Below are 20,114 nucleotides of genomic sequence, written 5' to 3'. Positions count from 1 at the left end.
CTCACACCTTTCTCTGATTTGCCTGCATAGCTACTCCTCTATCTCCCTCTGGCTGTTGGGAAGAATGTATAATCCCAGATAGGTAATCACCCTTTTTTAAATTTCTAAGTTCTACCCAGATAGCCTCATTTGAAGACCTTCTAGGACATGCTCCCTCGTTACTGCAGTGATAATTTCCTTTATCAAATAACACAATGACCCCACCTCACTAACTGTAACCCCCTCCTCAATGTGCTTGAATAGCCTAAATATTGAGTTGTCGGTCCTGTCCTTCCTTCAACCATGTATCAGAGGTTGCGACAATATCATACTACCTCATGCTGATCAATGATCTAAGTTCATACACCTTATCAGTCAAGCTCCAAGCAATCAAATAGAAACAATTTAGATTTCTGGACCTCCCATGTACCTTCTCCTGCTCATGTCTTCTCTGCATACTGGCCTTCTTCTAATATTTGATTGGGCCTTACCCACATTTTTCAATGTTTTTGACCTGCTCAGTGTTTCCTATAGTTTCAGCTTTTATTTAAAACGTACAACATCCACTGCATTTTGCTTTTTTATTTGTGTATAGCTCCTTTGTTATTCAGAAGCTCCCAAAGTTTGACACATCCAATGGATTACTTTCAAAGTGCTGTTCTTCTTAAATAGGAAAACGTCATTTCCTGTGCAAATGAAGAAGTGGCTGAATAATAAGCTTTCTTCATATAGGTTGAGGGATGGAAATGGTGGTGTACGTTTGGTTGTAACCTTGCCTCTGTGTTACAAGACTGCATGTTCAAATTTCCCTTCAGTCATTTAAGTGTATCTAGGCTGACTGTCCAGTGCAGTAAAGTCATGCTGTCATTCCAATGAGCGTTAACCTGAAACCTTATCTGAGGTCTTTCCATTGTGGGTGTGCAAAATCATATGATATTATTTCAAAAAAGCTGGGAGTTGTTTCTACTTTCCAAAGTAACATCTATTCTTCAATTAATGGCACAATAACAGATTATTTGTCAGGGGTCACATTGCTACAGAGTTTGTTTTGGACATCAGTATCAGGAAGACAAATGCCCATAATGTGAAATTTACTTAAAATAAACAAGCTGCTGTATTTCCTACAGTGACATCAGTAACCTTATTTTAAGGGATGCTTAATTGGTTGCAGAACACTCTATAATGCTGCCAGGTTGTAAAACAAAAGGAGGTCCTTTGTTTTCCGTTGCTGAAAATTGCTGTGCCAAGCAATGTATTGGAGGGTGTGGGACATAGGGCAGAAGACAAACAGCAGCCTGTTCACTGAGCAAAGTGTGTATTTTACAAATCACCTCTATCATTTGTAGGACAGTTTGGCATGCTTTCTTCAGATCATTCAGTATTGGATTTGCGATGTCTTCATGCAGTCGTACAGGACACTCGTGAGACTATTTGTGGAGTACTATGTACAGTTCTGGTTGCCCTGCTCTAGAAAGGATGTTATTAAATTGGTGAGGGTGCGGAAAAGATTTATAAGGATGTTACAGAGACTGGACAGTTTGAGTTATAAGGAGAGGCTGGATAGGCTTTTTTCCCTGCAGCACAGGAGATTGAGGCATGACCTTCTAGACATTTATAAAATAATGAGGGGCATAAATAAGTTGAATAGTGAATGTCTTATCCCTAGGGTACAGCAGTTCAAAATTAGAGGACATATTTTTAAGGTGAGAGGGGAAAGATTTAAAAGGGACCAAAAGGGCAATGCTTTCACACAAAGTGTGGTTTGTATGTGGAATGAACTGTCTTGTGAAGTTGGATAGAGTACATGTGGATTTGGAGGCAGTAAGGTAGAATTTGCTGTTTGTAAAATGCTAGGGAGGAAAGCAGTTTGAGGTCTTTTAAAAAGATAATAGGTTTTTTTATGCCTAGAGATTTAAAATGGATGTAGCAGCTTGAAAGCTCACAAGTAGACAGACAGCACCCGAATTGAAATCAGAGATAATGGGAACTGCAGATGCTGGAGAATTCCAAGATAATAAAATGTGAGGCTGGATGAACACAGCAGGCCAAGCAGCATCTGTGCTCCTGAGATGCTGCTTGGCCTGCTGTGTTCATCCAGCCTCACATTTTATTACCCGAATTGAAATGTTTGTATCAAAAGACCATACAGTTTGCAGACCAAGCCACAGTTTTTAACCAAGACAACAAATTTTGAATTAGGCAAACAATTTGAACCAGGCTCTCAGATGCCATAAACCAATTAAATTTAAATCTGATGGCTTTGACAACGTAGGACCACTCCTAGTGTCAGAAATTGTTATATAATCAAGGGCATAGAAGAAGAGGGCAGTTGGACAAAGGCAGGACCGTTCATTGTCAGCTCAGATTTAACAGCTCTCAGCTCTCAAGAGATAATCACTGGCTCTAATAGCCTACCCTATGTCTTAAAGAAAGCACTATTGGAAGAACAATTGTACCCATAGCACAATTAGTGAATATTTCTCGCAGAAGAATTGGCAGAGAAGGCATTCCTGACAGTGGAATAGATGGGAGACATGTAACCCAACTGTAATTTCAAGAGACTAAATTCTACATTTTAAAAAAATAATAGTACTTCTATTTATTGGAATAGTATATCATTAGTATCTTGTTTTATTCAGGAATAGTTCATAGTTAGAAGGGGTTTATTTAGTTTGTTAATAGCAGTTAATATGTTCACTGTTAGAAAAATAAATTGTTACTTTTTGATTTTCGAGTAAGCATCAGGGAATTATTTTATTTGACCACCAGGAGTTGCTGAAAAGCAAGTTACACCACTTTTCACACACCTTTTTCAGATTGTGACTCTGGGAGCTTTTTAAGTTCTCATAGGCAGGTCACGTTCTACTCTGTAACAACTGCTGGAGGAGGTGGTAGACCCACTTACGGTGACAACTTTAAAAGACATTTGGACAGATACACGAATAGGAAAGCTTTGGAGGGATATGGAACAAACATAGGCAAGTGGTACTATTTCAGTTTGGGAAGACGGGTCAGCATGGACCAGTTGGACGGAAGGCTCGGTTTCAGTGCTGTATGACTATGTGGCAGAGCCAAAACCAGAGTTTTATGTGTTAATGAAATCAGCGAGATTTCTAAGGTGAGGGAAAGAAAACTTAATCTTTCCCAAAGAAAAACCGAAAGAAATATGGATGCTGTAGATCAGAAACAAAACTGAAATTGCTGGAAAGCCTCAGCAAGTCGGGAAGCATCTGTGGAGAGAATTCAGAGTTGACGTTTTGGGTCGAATTTCTTTACGGATGTTGCCGCATCTGTTGAGGTTTTCCAGCAATTTCTGTCTTTGTTCGCGTTAATCTTTTTCTCGACTGCCGGAGAACGATCACCTCACCTCAGGCTCTGCTTCAGAAAAATCTCTTGCTTTCAAAATTTCTAAATTACTCGGTGGCTGCAAAGTGCTTAAGGGTATCCCAAGGTGGCGAGATGCTCTGTACTAGTGCAAGACGTTTGGCCTTTTAGTCCTCGTTGCTTTTCTCTTCACAGCATTATATTCCCACCTCACAGTTCCTGGGGTATTGGCATTGTAAGTATCGGCTGTTGTAGTCATCATAGGGTTAATCTAGCCCTGCCGGAGTCCTCCAATGAGGTGGTGAAGTGGAGCCGGAGATGGTTACATCAAACTGCACTGCCGCTTTTCCACCGGAGCAGTGAGAATTCCGAGCCAGCTGAGGGCTGGGAGTGGGTGAAGCGCCTGGAAGAAGATTGTGAGGAACGGAGACGCTATGGGAACGCTGTTCGGTCTCTGCGAGCTTTCGCTCCGGAGCTTCAATATGCGTCTTTACGCATCTCGCCTGTTCACTTTTTACTGAAACAATGCCCATTCCTTTCTTCCCTTGTGCCTCCTCATGCTGAAGCTAAGGAGAACTTGGAAAGCTTAGATCCGACCGAGGCGCGACATTGGAGATGGCGAGTACCTGGTTAAAATGGCAAGTGATCACCTGCATTCTATCGAGCTGTGTTTGGGATCGAGTGGCCGGCCAGATTCGGTACTCGATTCCCGAAGAACTGAAGCACGGGGCGTTCGTTGGGAATATCGCCGACGATTTGGGATTGAATGTGAGAGAACTGTCCGCTCGCAGGTTCCGCATCGTGCCCGGTGCCAACACACGGTTCCTGGAGGTGAACCTAGAGAATGGGGTCCTCTTCGTGAATGAGAAGATGGACAGGGAGCAGCTGTGTGACCTGAGCCCCAGCTGCTTCCTGCATTTGGAGATTGTGATTGAAAACCCACTGGAGCTGTACCGAGTGGAAGTGGAGATCCTGGATGTGAATGACAATTCTCCCGGGTTCCCGTGGAGGGAGTTCCGTTTGGAAATCGCCGAGTCGGTGGCTGTCGGGGCGCGTTTCCCGCTGGAGAGCGCACACGATCCCGATGTCGGCACCAATTCTCTCCAAACCTACCGGCTCAGCCCTAACCCGTACTTCAGCCTGGAGGTGCAGACCCGCAGCGAGCGCAGGAAATTCCCGGTGTTGGTGCTGGACATGCCTCTGGACCGGGAGAACCAAGCGCTCCACCAGTTGGTGCTGACTGCCCTGGACGGTGGATTCCCAGGGAGATCCGGCACCGCTCTGCTCACCGTGGTCGTCCTTGATGTTAACGACAACGCGCCGGTCTTTGACCAGGCTGTGTACACGGTCTGCCTGGTGGAGAACGCTCCGATAAATACTTTGGTGATTAAACTTAACGCCACCGATTTGGACCAAGGCTCAAACGGAGAGGTGACTTACTCCTTTAGTCGTCATGCGCCAGCGAGATTGCGCCAATTATTCCGGGTAGAGCCCCAAACCGGCGAAATTCGGGTGCAAGGGGTGGTAGATTATGAAGAGGCGAGCGTTTATGAGATTTATATCCAGGCCAAGGATAACGGTCCCCACACAGCGGCTGTGCATTGTACTGTTGTGGTAGAGGTTATTGATGTCAATGACAATGCCCCCGAGGTCACCCTCACTTCTGTATCCAGCCCGGTCCGGGAGGACGCTTTACCGGGGACTGTCATCGCCCTGATCAGCGTCAGCGACCGGGATTCTGGCGCTAACGGGAAAACCAGCTGCCACATCCCGGCTCAGGTCCCCTTCAAACTCCAGTCCTCTTTCACGAACTATTACACGCTGGTCACCAGCGAGAGGCTGGATCGTGAAAGCGTGCTGGAGTATAACGTGAATTTAACAGTTACCGACTCCGGCTCCCCTCCCCTTTCCACCGTCAAAACCGTCCCGGTGAAGGTTTCCGATGTGAACGACAACGCGCCCCGTTTTGCACATCCTTCCTACACTGTTTACCTGATGGAGAATAACGCGCCGGGCGCTTCTATCTGCTCAGTGTCTGCCCTGGACCCAGACCTTGATCAGAATGCCTATGTGTCCTATTGCATCTTAAACAGCAAAGTCAGGGGCACCCCTATCTCCACGTACGTCTCTATCAACCTGAACACGGGCAATCTGTACGCACTGCGCTCCTTTGACTACGAGCAACTGAAGAAGTTTCAGGTGTTTGTTCAAGCTTGGGACGCCGGCTTCCCGTCTCTTCACAACAATGTGACGGTGAACGTGATCATCCTGGACCAGAACGACAATGCGCCGGCCATCGTATCCCCGCTGCCCCTCAACGGCTCGGCCGAGATGGTGCCCCGTTCCGCCGATCCCGGTTACCCGGTGGTCAAGGTGGCGGCGGTGGACGCCGATTCGGGCCAGAACTCGCGGCTCTCCTACCAGCTGTACCGAGCCACCGAACCCGGTCTGTTCAGCATCGGCCCGTTCACTGGGGAAATCCGCACTAGCCGCCGCTTTGAAGAGCGCGACTCCAACAAGCACAGGCTGGTGGTTCATGTTACAGACCACGGGAAGCCTCCGCTTTCCAGCTCGGTCACTATCAATGTCTTCGTCGTTGACAGTCTGCCGGAGAACTTCTCAGATTTGACCGAGAGGCCCCAGGGCATCGAACACTTCTCGGAGTTCAACCTTTATTTAATCGTCTGTCTGGGCTCCATCTCCTTCGTGTTCCTGGTGGCCATTATCGCCTTGATCTCTATTAAGTGTCACAGAAGGAGCAGACACGGGACCCTGGGCAGGCGCTGCTCTCTGAGAGCCTGTTGTTGCTGCTCCGGGCCATCCCGCTGCTGTCTCCGGAGAAAGCCCACCCGGGCCGTTCTCAACAACTCTCACACCAACTTCCAACTGCCTCCTAGTGTCAAAGGGCCGCCCAGCTGTATGGAGGTAGGCGGCAGCGGCTCTCTTTCCCAAACCTATTGCTACAAAGTGTGTTTGAGTCCCGAATCGGCTAAGACCGATTTAATGTTCCTCAAACCGTACAGTTCACCACCTCCAGCCGCGGGTGGTAACTCGAAACCTGCTAACCCCTACGTGAGTGCGTGGAGGAGGCAAATCTCAGGTGGGGCAAACTTAGCAACAAATGGATCGAGCGAGGTGAGTACTTAGCTGCCACTGAATTCATCCAATTCTCTGTTGGGCACGATTAAACTCCCAGCTGCATATCTTAACAGTGGAATAGCTCACAGCAGATAACGCTTACTAAGCAGTTGTTCATGACAGGTGCTTACATTTTTAGGGATAGAATGCTTACATGTGTATTCCAGCGAACCAGCTAACGACTGGGAGTTACCGTTGGCATCAGTTTAGTGGCACTAGGTAAATGGAGAATCATTGATTGCATTGAGCGATGATTGGGCCATAGAGCGCCGTAAACGTGTTACTACTGTCACATCTGGGATGATCCATAAACTGTGATTTATCTTTTTCACAGGGTTCAGGTCTCCATGATGCATTGCTCATTCCTTGAACGGGAATGAATGAAGAGGTACCTTCATACGAAATTTACCCCAGTACTATAGTGCAGGATGTAGCCTTCACAAACTTTAAAGTGAATTCAAAGTACTTTAACCTCTGACGGTCTGCTGAAAGATATTTCCACCACGAATTAAAGCTAAATCGAGACAAACTACAGTAAATCAGAGTTGCAGGGACACTGGGTCTAAGAGGCCCAGAGCAAATCTGATAAACAGTATTTAATTAACTGCATCAAAGGGAACAGTCTTCTGCAGAAACCCTTTGAACTGCTTTGATAACTTGCTGCAAAATAATGTTTCAAGCAGATTGATAAAACAGCTTCAGCAATAAAATGATCAGAACTGTTTAAGATCAGCTTGATAAATTCAAACTATTTTAATCACTGGCGTTCAGATAACACCATTACAATAGCCCTTGAGATGGCGCGAAGTTAGATTCATCTTGACTGAAGGCTCGCGGTTGTAATTTCAGGATCAGATACTTAAGATCTGACTCTCCCATCCCCACCCCCAACCCCCATGCCCATCCGACAGCCTGCTCTGAGGTATTCTGTCAATCTCAGCATTCCACGGCAGGTAATCTGATTTTAGGCTTCATCATAACGTCATTTTATTGCAATGCCGGATGTGATCTTCGAAAAATAATTAAGGTCCCTCGAAAAGTGATAAAATGTTTTGGTTTTAGAGAGAGTTAACGTATAGAAGAGGAAAATACGGTTTTTCTTAACAAGTTGCCCAGAGCTAAGGCATAAATCATCCATATGTAGTAACTTTAGAGAAAGGGCATTTCTGCCAGAAATGCACATGGACTGGTAAAAGGGTAAGTCGAAGCAATATGACCGTGCCTTTGATTCATGTCAGATGCTGTTTCCTCACTCTCTCAGTACGCCAGCGGCGGTGCGTAAATCAAAAACTGCCCTTTTCGGCGTAGAAGCCTTTCTTCTATTGATTAAAGCACTCTGCCCTTCAACTATTGTCGTAATTAAAAGCCTGAAACTGCATCGTTTTTCCTTCTGTTAAGTCAAGCATGTCAGTAATTTTTTTTCTCCAGCATTTAATTGGAACCGAACTTTGCTCTTAAAAAGAAAGTATTTATTTCTCAGATAGTTGGCATTTTCCAAAGGCTGAAACTGCCCAACACCTTATAATAACAAGATGCTCAGTATATTCAATGCAAATCTCTCGACGATTGTAGCATTTGGGAGCCGGACGAGAGCTGCATGTCTTTCAACTCAAAAGCAATCGCAAGGCAGGTTATCTATCTGCAAACACAGAGGACCGAATTCGAGTATTGTGAATGATGTTTGCACATCATTTGAAATATAATATCTAGCTCCGAGGGTTACTGGAGAATTTTTTTCTATATCCTGTCTTTTTTTAAAACGCGTTACTTTCACCAAACTTCACTTCAACAAAAATCAGCTTTTCAATTGTCTTCATTATGAATACACCTGCAGCGGAGAGCTTTTTCTTGTGCCACGCGATTCTTTGTAGCTCTTTGCTCCCTGGAAAGGAGCTACACTGCAGAGGCATTGGAACCAGAGCCAAGTAGCATAGTAATTTTGGAACCTGTGATGCACAGCATAAGGCAATAATCTATTGCAACCGCACAATGCTCTGTTAACGTTTTTTTTCATTATACAGTACAATCCCACAGTGCCAAGAGCAGTTCCATTGCCTTTTTATACTGTGCAGTTTTATTGCATTTTCAGGTTTCGTAAATGGAGTTTCTAGGGCTAATGATCACAGTTCCTGTGGGGTATAGCGGTGTGGTTAATAATGTTGTATTTGATATTTATACATTATTCAAGGTTGGCTCTCCATATGTTTCCGTTATGTGTCGATAGATTAATAACTGAAGCAGGTGCGACAGATAATGCCTACAATTATGACTCTAGGTCAAAAGAGTAGTAGTGTTGGGAGCTGATTGGTAAGTAGAGAATGTTTTGATTGTCAGGTATATTAGTTTAACGGTCCATCACGGAGCCGGGTGGGGTGGGGTGGGGTGGGGAATGTTCTAGCTTTTGCAATTTTTATATTGATTTACACGTTTTTCTGCCTGATTACTTTGGCTGCCATTAACAAGTGTTTACAAGTTTTCACATAGTCAACACAGTTAAATATTCCATACGACAAAATTTCGTCAAATTTTCAGGTGTAAGGGTAGAAAAGGCAGAGGATCAATCGTGTTTAATAATTCAGTGAAGGGGTGACACCAAGAACTAGACTAAATATGCATTTGGCTAAAATGACTTGGCAGGTGAAATTCAGTACAGTTGTTGAAGGTTAGAAGATAAATCATATTTTGCTCTTACTCAGAGAAGTGCTAAACCAACCAGGGTGAAAAGCCGCATGAGATCTGGGAGTTGCAGGTGACTCACCAATTTAGCTCATCCATATTTTTAGTCAATAAATCAATCAGAATTCTGGGGATTGCAGACAGTTTTGCTCTCAGGATTATAGAACATAGAACAGAGAACAACACAGCGCAGAACAGGCCCTTCAGCCCTCGATGTTGCCTCGACCTGTGAACTAATCTAGACCCCTCCCCCTAGACTTTCCCATCATTATCCATATGCTTATCCAAGCGCTGTTTAAAAGCCTCTAATGTGGCTGGGTTAACTACATTGGCAGGCAGGGCGTTCCATGCTTTTACCAATCTCTGAGTAAGGAACCTGCCTCCGACATCTGCCTTAAATCTATCACCCCTCAATTTGTAGCTATGCCCCCACGTACAAGCTGACATTCATCATCCTCAGAAAAAGAGTCTTACTGTCCACTCTATCTAATCCTCTGATCATCTTGTAAGTCTCTACTAAATCCCCTCTTAGCCTTCTTCTCTCCAATGAGAACAGACCCAAGCCCCTTAGTCTTTCTTCATAAGGCCTTCACTCCAGACCAGGCAACATCCTGGTAAATCTCCTCTGCACCTATTCCAATGCTTCCACATCTTTCCTGTAATGGGGCGACCAGAACTGCACGCAATATTCCAAATGAGGCTGCACTAGCATTTTGTGCAGTTGCGGCATGACATCACAGCTCCGGAACCCAATCCCTCTACCAATAAAACCATCACCCCGTAAGCCTTCTTACCGGCACTATCAACCTGGGTGGCAACTTTCAGGGATCTATGTACATCGATACCAAGATCCTTCTGCACATCCACACTACCAAGAATCTTTCCATTGACCCAGTATTCAGCCTTCCTATTGTTCTTCCCAAAGTGAATCAACTCACATTTATCCTCATTGAATTCCATTTGCCACCTTTCAGCCCAATTCTGCAGTTTATCCAAGTCTCCCTGCAACCTGCAACATTCTTCCACACTGTCCACCACTCCACCAACTTTAGTGTCATCTGCAAATTTACTAACCCATCTACCTATGCCTGTGTCCAAGTCATTTATAAAAATGACAAACAGCAGTGGTCCCAAAACAGATCCTTGAGGCACACCATTTGTATCCGGACTCCAGGCTGAATATTTTCTATCAACCACCACTTGTTGCCTTCTTACAGAAAGCCAGTTTCTAATCCAAACTGCTAAATCTCCCTCAATCCCATGCCTCTGTATTTTCTCCAATAGCCTACCATGTGGAGCCTTCTCAAAGGCTTCACTGGAGTCCATGTACACCATGTCAACTGCCCTTCCCTCATCCCCATGCTTGGTCAGTTTTTCAAAAAACTCAATGAGGTTTGTGAGACATGACCTGCCCTTGGCGAATCCATATTGACTATCTCCAATCAAATTGTTGCTTGCTAGATGATTATAAATCCAATCTCTTATCACCCTTTCCAAAACTTTTCCTAGAACAGATGTAAGGCTCACAGGCCTATAATTACCTGGGTCATCTCTACTGCCCTTCTTGAACAAGGGCACAACATTTGCAATCCTCCAGTCCTCTGGTACTAAATCTGTAGACAATGAGAACTCAAAGATCAAGGCCAAAGGCTCCGCCACCCGCTCCCTAGCTTCACAGAGAAACCTCGGAAAAATCGCATCTGATCCAGGGGATTTATCTTGCTTTACACCTTCTAGAATTGATAACACCTCCTCCTTACTAACCTCAATCCTTTCAATTCTAGAAGCCTGTAACTCAGTCTTCTCCTCTACAATATTCTCCTTTTCCTGAGTGAAAACAGATGAGAAATATTCGTTTAGGACCTCTCCGATCTCCACAGGGCCCACACACAACTTCCCACTTCTGCCTTTGACTGGCCCTATTCCTACCCTAGTCATCCTCTTATTCCTCACATACCTATAGAAAGTTTTATGGTTCTCCTTTATTCTACCTGCTAATACCTGCTCATGTCCCCTCCTTGCTCTTCTGAACTCACTCTTTAAATCCTTCCTAGCTAATCTGTAACTCTCCATCACCTCATCTGAACCATCTTGTCTCATCATCACATAAGCCTCCCTCTTCCACTTAACAAGACATACAATTTCTTTAGTAAATCACGGTTCTCTTACCTTATCACTTCCTCTCTGCCTGACAGGGATATACCTATCGAGGACACACAATATCTGTCCCTTAAACCAGCTCTACATTTCGATTGTCCCCATCCCCTGCATTTTGCTACCCCATTCTATGCCTTCTAAGTCTTGCCTAATCTCATTATAATTGCCCTTCCCCCATCTATAACTCTTGCCCTGTGGCATGTTCCTATCCCTTTCCATCGCTAAACTAAACGTGACCGAATTATGGTCACGGTCTCCAAAGTGCTCACCTACCACTAAATCAAACACCTGGCCTGGCTCATTACCAAGTACCAGATCCAGTGTGGCCTCCCCTCTTGTCGGCCCTTCGACATACTGTGTCAGGAAACCATCCTGCACACATTGGACAAAAACTGATCCATCTGATGTGCTAGAGTTATCGCAATTCCAGTCAATATTAGGGAAGTTCTGTGTAAGTTAACTCTCCCATAATGACCACCCTGTTCCTTTCAATTCTGCCCAGAACCGTTTTCCCAATCCTCTCCTCCACATCCCTGGAACTTTGTGGAGGTCCATAAAAAAACTCCCAGCAGTGTGACCTCTCCTCTCCTGTTTCTGACCTCAGCTCATACCACGTCAATAGATGAGTCCTCGTAGGTAAGGCATCTAAACTGTGGAAAACACAGCAATGGAGAGAAAAAAGTGCTGAGCCCTAATATCCGAGGACTGACAATAAGTAATGACCGGCTAGAAAATGTTAACCTGTTCAATATTTAAGGAAATGAATGAAAATGATGGTACAACATTGCATAAAGATTCCTAGTGCATGCAGCACAGAACTAGGGCTTTTTGACCAATAGGCTGCTCTTGATACTCCCCACAAGACTCCTCGTATCCTTCTGCATTGAACTTTAACAGCATATTTAGGACATCCAATCTCAGCAATTTTAACAGGTGTGTTTTGATGCCCATCCAATCTCTTCCTGGCTATTCCCACCATTACTCCCAATTTTGATATTAATGACATGTATTTGGGAAACTGTTGTCTACCCAGTGGATTGCACATTGTAGCTCTTAACTGCCTAATCAGAAGACTTGTGCTTTGTTTTTTTTAAAAATGGGATGTGAGTGCAACTGGTAAGGCCAGAATTTGTTGTCCATTCTTAATTGGCATTGACTGGAGTGGCTAACTTAGTCATTTCAGAGGGACAATTAGAATCAATCATATTACTGTGTGTCTGGAGTAACACTTAGGACCGCCCAGGTAATGAAGGCAGATTTCCTTCCTTAAAAGTGAATAGTGAAACAAATGAGATTTTTTTGAACAACAGGAAACCGATGAAGGGCCCAGGCCCGAAATGTCAGCTTTTGTGCTCCTGAGATGCTGCTGGGCCTGCTGTGTTCATCCAGCCTCATATTTTATTATCTTGGATTCTCCAGCATCTGCAGTTCCCATTATCAAGGAAACAATGGTTTCCCGGTTAGCACGACTGAGATTATTTTCAATACCTGCTTTATTTATAATACCTAATTTAAATTCCATCAGTTTCCACCGTTCAATTTGAGCCTGGATCTTTGAATTACAAAAACTCAATGCATGAGCCCAGGTGAGATTTAAAAATGCAGGGTTGAGATTAAAAAGTAAGTTGGGAAAACAAAGAGAGCACAGAAAAAAATAAGTAAAATCAAGGATAATAAATTTGTAAAGCACAAGTGCACTAATAAACAAAGTATAGAGCTGATTAAACACCAAAAAAAGTCTGTGTGCAATAATTGAATAATGGGCATGGTTCTTAATGATATTACCATTATTCCACTGCCACCACATGGCGTGCTGTTCCAGTCGACCTTCATAAGACTGTAATAGAAATTGTGTTGAAAGAAGCTTTGAAAAAAAAGTATCTTTATTTTTTACTGATGATGGAGTCTTATATAAGGCCATTGCAACTCACTGATGGAACAGAGGATGCCATGTTACACATGGAATAATGTGCAGAACATGCTACCAACTAAGGTGCATGAATTTGGGAAGGCTTTAGATTGGGTGAGAGGCAGCCTAGGGGAAAGCAAGTAAGATTGCTGTAAGTTTTAAAACGTCTTGAAGATCTAGAAGTCTTATAAAGGAATGCAACAGAATTAGCAAATACGAAGACAATGTAAGAATATCAAACAGTTCCATAGGTGGCTGTGGTGCTCTGGCCACATGACATTAAATTTTATGCACTTGTTGCTGTGGCAAATCATTCAATCCTACAGTTATTTAAATGCTTAACATACATGATAATGCTACAACATGACAAGTATTTAAGTTTCTGTTTGCATTGAAGCTTCTAACATAGTGAAACTATAAAAGAGCTCCAAAATAGAGACCTTACGTCTTAGCACAGTAATGTATGTTCATTTATGCACACACATGATTGTATGCAGGACACTTGCCACTTTTATGTTGCCAACTGTGTTCGTGAAACTCCTTAACATTAGTTTCTGGTTCATAACAAGTTCTAGATGGACACTGAATAGATGCCTAAAAACCCGCCACTAACAACATTTCAGGAGGCTGCTAATCTCAGGAGCCAATATTGAGTGTGGGAGGCTAAATTTTTTCCCCCAAAGCTAATATTATCAGCTCCTTGTCTTGTTAGTCATTACCTGCACTCAGATAGTTATTTACACAAGGACAGAATTAGATGCAGCATATTGCATCAGGTTGAAGGGATTCCAAGCAGACCTTCCTTCATTTTCTAAAATGTAGGTTTCCATGTAGAAAGACAGAAACAGCCCATCATGTTTGTATCAGTGGAAAAGAATGAACAGTGTAAATGAAACTACAGTTTTTGTCCATAATCCTTATGTTAACAGGCTTCAAATGCAAACCCAAGCATTTTTAACATAGAATGAGCATTTCTGCCTCTACCACGTTTCCATGAGTGAATTCCAGATCTTACCACCCTCTGGGTGAAAAAAAAAATTCTTCTCAATTTCATGTTAATCCTTTTGCTTTAAGTGAATGCTGGTTATTGACCTCTCTGCTAATGGAAGTGGCTCCTTCTTATCTATTCTGTCCGTGCTGTTCATAATTTTGAACATTTCAATTAAATTTGCCTTTCACCTCTTCTGTTCAAAAGAAAAGGGTATCAGCCTATCAAATCTTTGAACAGAGTTAAAATTTTCCATTTATGGCAAGATCATCATAATTTGCACTGTAACCTATCAAATATGATCGTAACTGTAAAATGATGACCAGAACTACATACTCTGACTGTGGCCTAACGGGTGTTTTATACTTAGAGTCTTAGAGACAAACAGCACAGAAACAGATCCATCAGACAAAATCATGCCTCCTGGCCATCCCAATCTGACCTCGTCCTATTTGCCAGTATTTGGCCCATATTCCTCTAAATACTTCCTATACATATACCATACAGATGCCTTTTAAATGTTGTAATTGTATCTGCCTCCACCACTTCGTCTGGTAGCTCATTTCTGACACACACCACCCTCTGCATGAAAAAGTTACCCTTTTTTTGAATCATTCCTTTCTCATCTTAAACTTACTCTAGTTTTGGACTCTTGCCACCTGAGATAAAAGACCATCGCTATATACCCTATCCATGCCCCTCATGGTTTTCTAAACCTCTAGAAGGTCACCGATCAGTCTCCAATGCTCCAGGAAAAAAACCCCAGCCTATTTAACCTCTCCCTTTAGCTCAAACTCTCCAGCCCAGGTAACATTCTTGTATATATTTTCTGCACTCTGTCAAGATTCACAACATCCTTCCAATAGAAGAACGACCATCCCTTCATCTGCCAATATCCTCCCTCAATCAACTTTTGAAAGTTCCTATCTATACCATCAAATGTGGTCTTATTCCAATTTAGAACGTGAACTTTTTGTTCAGGTCTATCCTATTCATAAAAGCTTTAAAACTAATAGAATTATGGATTGGAAATTGGCTTGCTGAAAGAACACAAAGGGTGGTAGTTGATGGGAAATGTTCATCCTGGAGACCAGTGGTGTACCGCAAGGGTCGGTGTTTAGTCCACTGCTGTTTGTCATTTTTATAAATGACCTGGATGAGGGCGTAGAAGGATGGGTTAGTAAATTTGCAGATGACACTAAGGTCGGTGGAGTTGTGGATAGTGACGAAGGATGTTGTAGGTTGCAGAGAGACACAGATAAGCTGCAGAGCTGGGCTGAGAGGTGGCAAATGGAGTTTAATTCAGACAAGTGTGAGGTGATGCACTTTGGTAGGAGTAACTGGAAGGCAAAGTACTGGGCTAATGGTAAGACTCTTGGTAGTGTAGATGAGCAGAGAGATCTCGGTGTCCATGTACACAGATCCTTGAAAGTTGCCACCCAGGTTGACAGGGCTGTTAAGAAGGCATACAGTATTTTAGCTTTTATTAATAGAGGGATCGAGTTCCGGAACCAAGAGGTTATGCTGCAGCTGTACAAAACTCTGGTGCGGGCGCACTTGGAGTATTGCATACAGTTCTGGTCACTGCATTATAAGAAGGATGTGGAAGCTTTGGAAAGGGTGCAGAGGAGATTTACTAGGATGTTGCCTGGTATGGAGGGAAGGTCTTACGAGGAAAGGCTGAGGGACTTGAGGCTGTTTTCGTTAGAGAGAAAAACGTTGAGAGGTGACTTAATTGAGACATATAAAATAATCAGAGGGTTAGATAGGGTGGATAGGGAGAGCTTTTTCCTAGGATGGTGATGGCAAGCACGAGGGGGCATAGCTTTAAATTGAGGGGTGAAAGATATAGGAGAGATGTCAGAGGTGGTTTCTTACTCTGAGAGTAGTAAGGGAATGGAACGCTTTGCCTGCAACGGTAGTAGATTCGCCAACTTTAAGTACATTTAAGCCATCATTGGACAAGCATATGGATGTACATGGAATAGTGTAGGTTAGATGGGCTTGAGATCGGTATGACAGGTCGGCACAACATTGAGGGCCGAAGGGCCTGTACTGTGCTGTAATATTCTATGTTCAATTATGATCACTTGCCCCAAAGTGCTCCCCAATGACACCTCAGTCACTTGCCCTGCTTTATTTCCCAACAGATGTTTAAGTACTGCTCCTTCTCTAATAGGTACATAAAATAGATTGAATAAGAAAGTTTTCTTGTATACACTTAACAAAATCCTCCCTATCCAAGACTAGTTAAGACACTATGGCAGTCCCAGCCTTTGTATGGAAAGTTAAAAGCTCCTACCATTTCTACCCCACTTTTTCTACGGGTTACTGAGATCTCCTTACATATTTGCATCTCAATTTCCTGTTGACTATTGGGGGCCTATAACACAATCCTAACAAAACAATCATCCCCTTTTATTTTTAAGTTTTACCCACATAACTTTGTTGGATGATCTCACAGCAATATCCTCTGGTCCCTCTTTTCCTGCCATGTTCTATATATCTGAGCATTTATTGTGCATTCATTGGTTGGCCATTCCAAATTCTTATTGAATTTCATTTGTTACTTTGCTGCTGACCTGACTAAACCATTCGCACCTTTTTTTTGTATAAAATTTACTTCCTCACTGTCAATCATATATTTGCAAATTTCTTAATCATGCTCCTTAAACTGCATAGAACATTGACCTAGTATCTGAGCCTTGGAGAATACAACTTGCCTCTTGCTTTTGGGCTCCATTGGCTTTTACTTGCCTGATGTGGCGACCATTTGGGACCTCATCACAAACTTTACTAAAATCCATGCAGACGACATCTGACAAATTATGTTAATTGACTCTGTAGTAAATTCTCGTGCAATGGAATTAATCAGCCATCACTTTCCTTTATAAAGAATCCACATTGCGTCCTGTTGAATAATCCAATTTTAAATGACAACTTATAACCTTCTTGAACTTCTTTCTATATTTTACTACAATCAAGGCTAAGCTGAATAACCTGCAATTACAGGAATTTTTGAAAGATTGGCATAATTTTTCCCCCAGTTCTCCTGGACCATACCTCTGGAGTAAGAGGTGATGAACGATAGGCAGAGTCTTTACCATTCCTTACTTATGTCTCTCAATATCCTGGGGATAATACCATCTGGGTCTGATGATTTAGTCACTTTTAAAAATGCTAAACTGATTTATATTTCCTCTCTCATTAAGTTTATCCCATCCAATATTCCACATTATTTCTACTCTATCTATATTGTCCACATCTTTTCTGGAGATGGAGGCAAAATATTCAGAAAGAACCATGCCCATTTATCCCTTCCATGCACACAGACCTTTTTTGGCCGATAATCAACTCACATCTTATTTAGTTATGCAATTACTCATGAATTTATGAAACATCCTTATGCTGGGTTGATTTGATCTACTATTTTTGCTTTCCTAATTTCACCCTTGCATTTCTGAAACTCCTGTAGGTTTTCTGCAGTGAGGAGCTTCTGGTAGAGAAAACCCAAAAGAACTGTGGATGCTGTAAATCAGGAACGCAAACAGAAGTTGCTGGAAAAGCTCAGCAGACTTGGCAGCATCTTTGGAGGTAAAATCAGAGCTAACGTTTCAGGTCCAGTGACATAAAAGATCAGAACATTTCTGAGGAAGAGTCACCGGACCTGAAACATTAACTTTGACTTTTTTCTTCACAGATGCTGTCAGATCTGCTGAGCTTCTCCAGCAACTTCAGTTTGTGTTTTTGAGCTTTTGGTATTTGGAAGATGTGTCCTTTTTATGCCTTATCCTTTTTAGGCCTTATCTGACTATGCTGCTTGACATCTGGAATGATGTTGATTAACGAATTCCAACCTTTTTCTCCTGAACACAATAGCTCTGAACCATGTCTTTCTCGTCCATCAATATCTCTGATATTGATTAACCTTCAAGTTGCTATTTAATATCTAATTTTGCCAAATCACATGTAACTTAATAGCTTTGCTCTTTCCACAATTTAAACTTCACGCTATTTCATCTTTGTTCTTTTCCATATCTACACTAAATTCAATTGAATGATGCTTCCTATCACTAAAATGATATCCCACTGTGGATCCATTGCCGGCCCAATGTTACCTTCAGTTCCAAATTTGCCCCTTCCCTTTTTGAATTTTCTATGTACTGGCAGAAAAGGATGTTTGGCTGAATGCATTTTATGATCAGTGCTCTTTGTACCTGTTGAATTGATTTTATCCCAGTTAATAGTGTGATAATTGAAATTTACGATTGATATTTCACTACTGTTCTTCCATTTCTCAGCACTTTGTCTACAGATTAACCTTTTTGTTTCCCTTTCACTGTTTGGAAGTCTATTGCATAATCCCAGCAGTGTGATTACCCATTTGGTCATTCCTTAACTCAGCCCAAATGGCCACATACAATGCTCTTTCCAACAAATCAGTCATTCTTACCAATGTCATATTTCGTTAACCTTCATTGTAATCTACCGTTTCTTTTTGTCTCCCTCTTATGTCTCCTTTGAAAACCTTGAAACCAAGAATGATGAGCTTTGCTTCTTTTGGTAATAACTGTGATATTGTACTTCCAAACACTTTTGCCTTCAGCTTATTTTCTTGATTCTCGAGACTCATGCATTGAAATATGTGCCACCAGCCACCAAAGAACTCTTATGTCGTATATTTTGTAACCTTTATTTTATCTTCCCTCCATATATATTTACTAGCCGGTATTTCTTAGGTTTTTAGAGGCAACTCAGGGGAATGTCAACATTCAGTGGCACGTTGAACATTTAATGCATGACTCCCAACAGTAGGATCACATCTAATGGTGCTAGTTGAGCACTATTGGCCAATATTAAATAAGCCAGGCTGCGTTAAGAGTCACACTGGAAACCAGTTTAAAGTCACAAGTGGGGCTCACAGTATGATGCACCTCTGCATGCTAGAAGCTACATATATTAATGCATGGGACCCAGTTTTATTTAGGCAAAAGGAATTTGTCCATACATCATACTTATTTCATGAAAAAGGGGGATCATGGAGACTTCCAATATCTGTTGCATTCTCATAGCAACGTGTTGAGTAATCAAATCTATCTGCCTGTCCTGAGAATGCGGATTGACAGCTAGCTTTTCTTGCTGCATCTCCAAGCCAGTGATGGCCCAACAAATCAGCACTGTCTTTCCATAAATTTATTGCTCTGTCTCCAAGTCTGTTCTTTTTATTATTGTCTGATGGATTAGAGACAAAAAGCTTTGACTTCTTTAACAAAATCAGACATTGCTGGAAAAGCTCAGCAGGTCTGGCAGCATCTCTGAAGAGATGCCAGAGTTAACATTCTGGGTCCAGTGACCCTTCTTCAGAATTGATTGTAGGTGGGAAAATGTTGGTATATATGCTGAAGATGGGGTGTAGGGAGGAGGAACAAGTAAAAGATAGGTGGACATGGAGCCCAGAGAAAGAGAAAAACATAGTTGGGCCGAAAAAGGAATGGGGAATTATCAGCTTGGCAGAATGAATAGCTGCTAATAGGGACCATGAGTAGCTGTCAGTGGGTTGGTTGTGTTAGCAGCCCACGTGATGACAAGGCCTGGTGCATAGGGGTAGGGGTAAGGGCATGGGAGAAGGTGCTCAGGCTCTAAATTTATTGAGTCCAGAGTTTGAAAGGTTCCCAAGCAGAAAATGAAGTGTTGTTCTTCCAGCTTGTGCTAAGCCTCATTGGAGCACCGCTGCAAGCCTGAGACAAAGATGTTGGCCAGGGAACACAGTGGTATGCTTAAATGGCAGGCAACTGGAAGTTCAGGGTCATTTTTGTGGACCGAGCTTGGTATTCTGCAAAATGGTTGCCTAGTCTGCAATTTGTCTCCCCAGTGTAGAGGAAACCACATCTGTACTTGAATGCTTGGGGTCTAAATCTGTAGATTCTGGATTACTAGTTTAGT

At 42.7% G+C, this 20,114-nt stretch overlaps 1 protein-coding gene across 1 annotated transcript in view; it reads left to right on the top strand.

The window, feature by feature from the left end:
- The first annotated feature begins 3,678 nt into the window (after positions 1-3,678).
- Positions 3,679-20,114, top strand: part of si:ch73-233f7.1 (uncharacterized protein LOC100537710 homolog) — a 213,973-nt gene continuing 197,537 nt past the window's right edge. The window contains exon 1 of the mRNA XM_048542955.2: positions 3,679-6,438. Within this exon, the coding sequence (XP_048398912.1) occupies positions 3,919-6,438 (2,520 nt within the window). The 5' untranslated portion in view covers positions 3,679-3,918. The remainder of the gene's footprint in view (positions 6,439-20,114) is intronic.

Source organism: Stegostoma tigrinum, chromosome 13 (assembly GCF_030684315.1).
Source record: "Stegostoma tigrinum isolate sSteTig4 chromosome 13, sSteTig4.hap1, whole genome shotgun sequence".
Taxonomy (NCBI): domain Eukaryota; kingdom Metazoa; phylum Chordata; class Chondrichthyes; order Orectolobiformes; family Stegostomatidae; genus Stegostoma; species Stegostoma tigrinum.
Note: the sequence above shows the minus strand (reverse complement) of the source record. Positions and strands in the feature narration are given on the sequence as shown.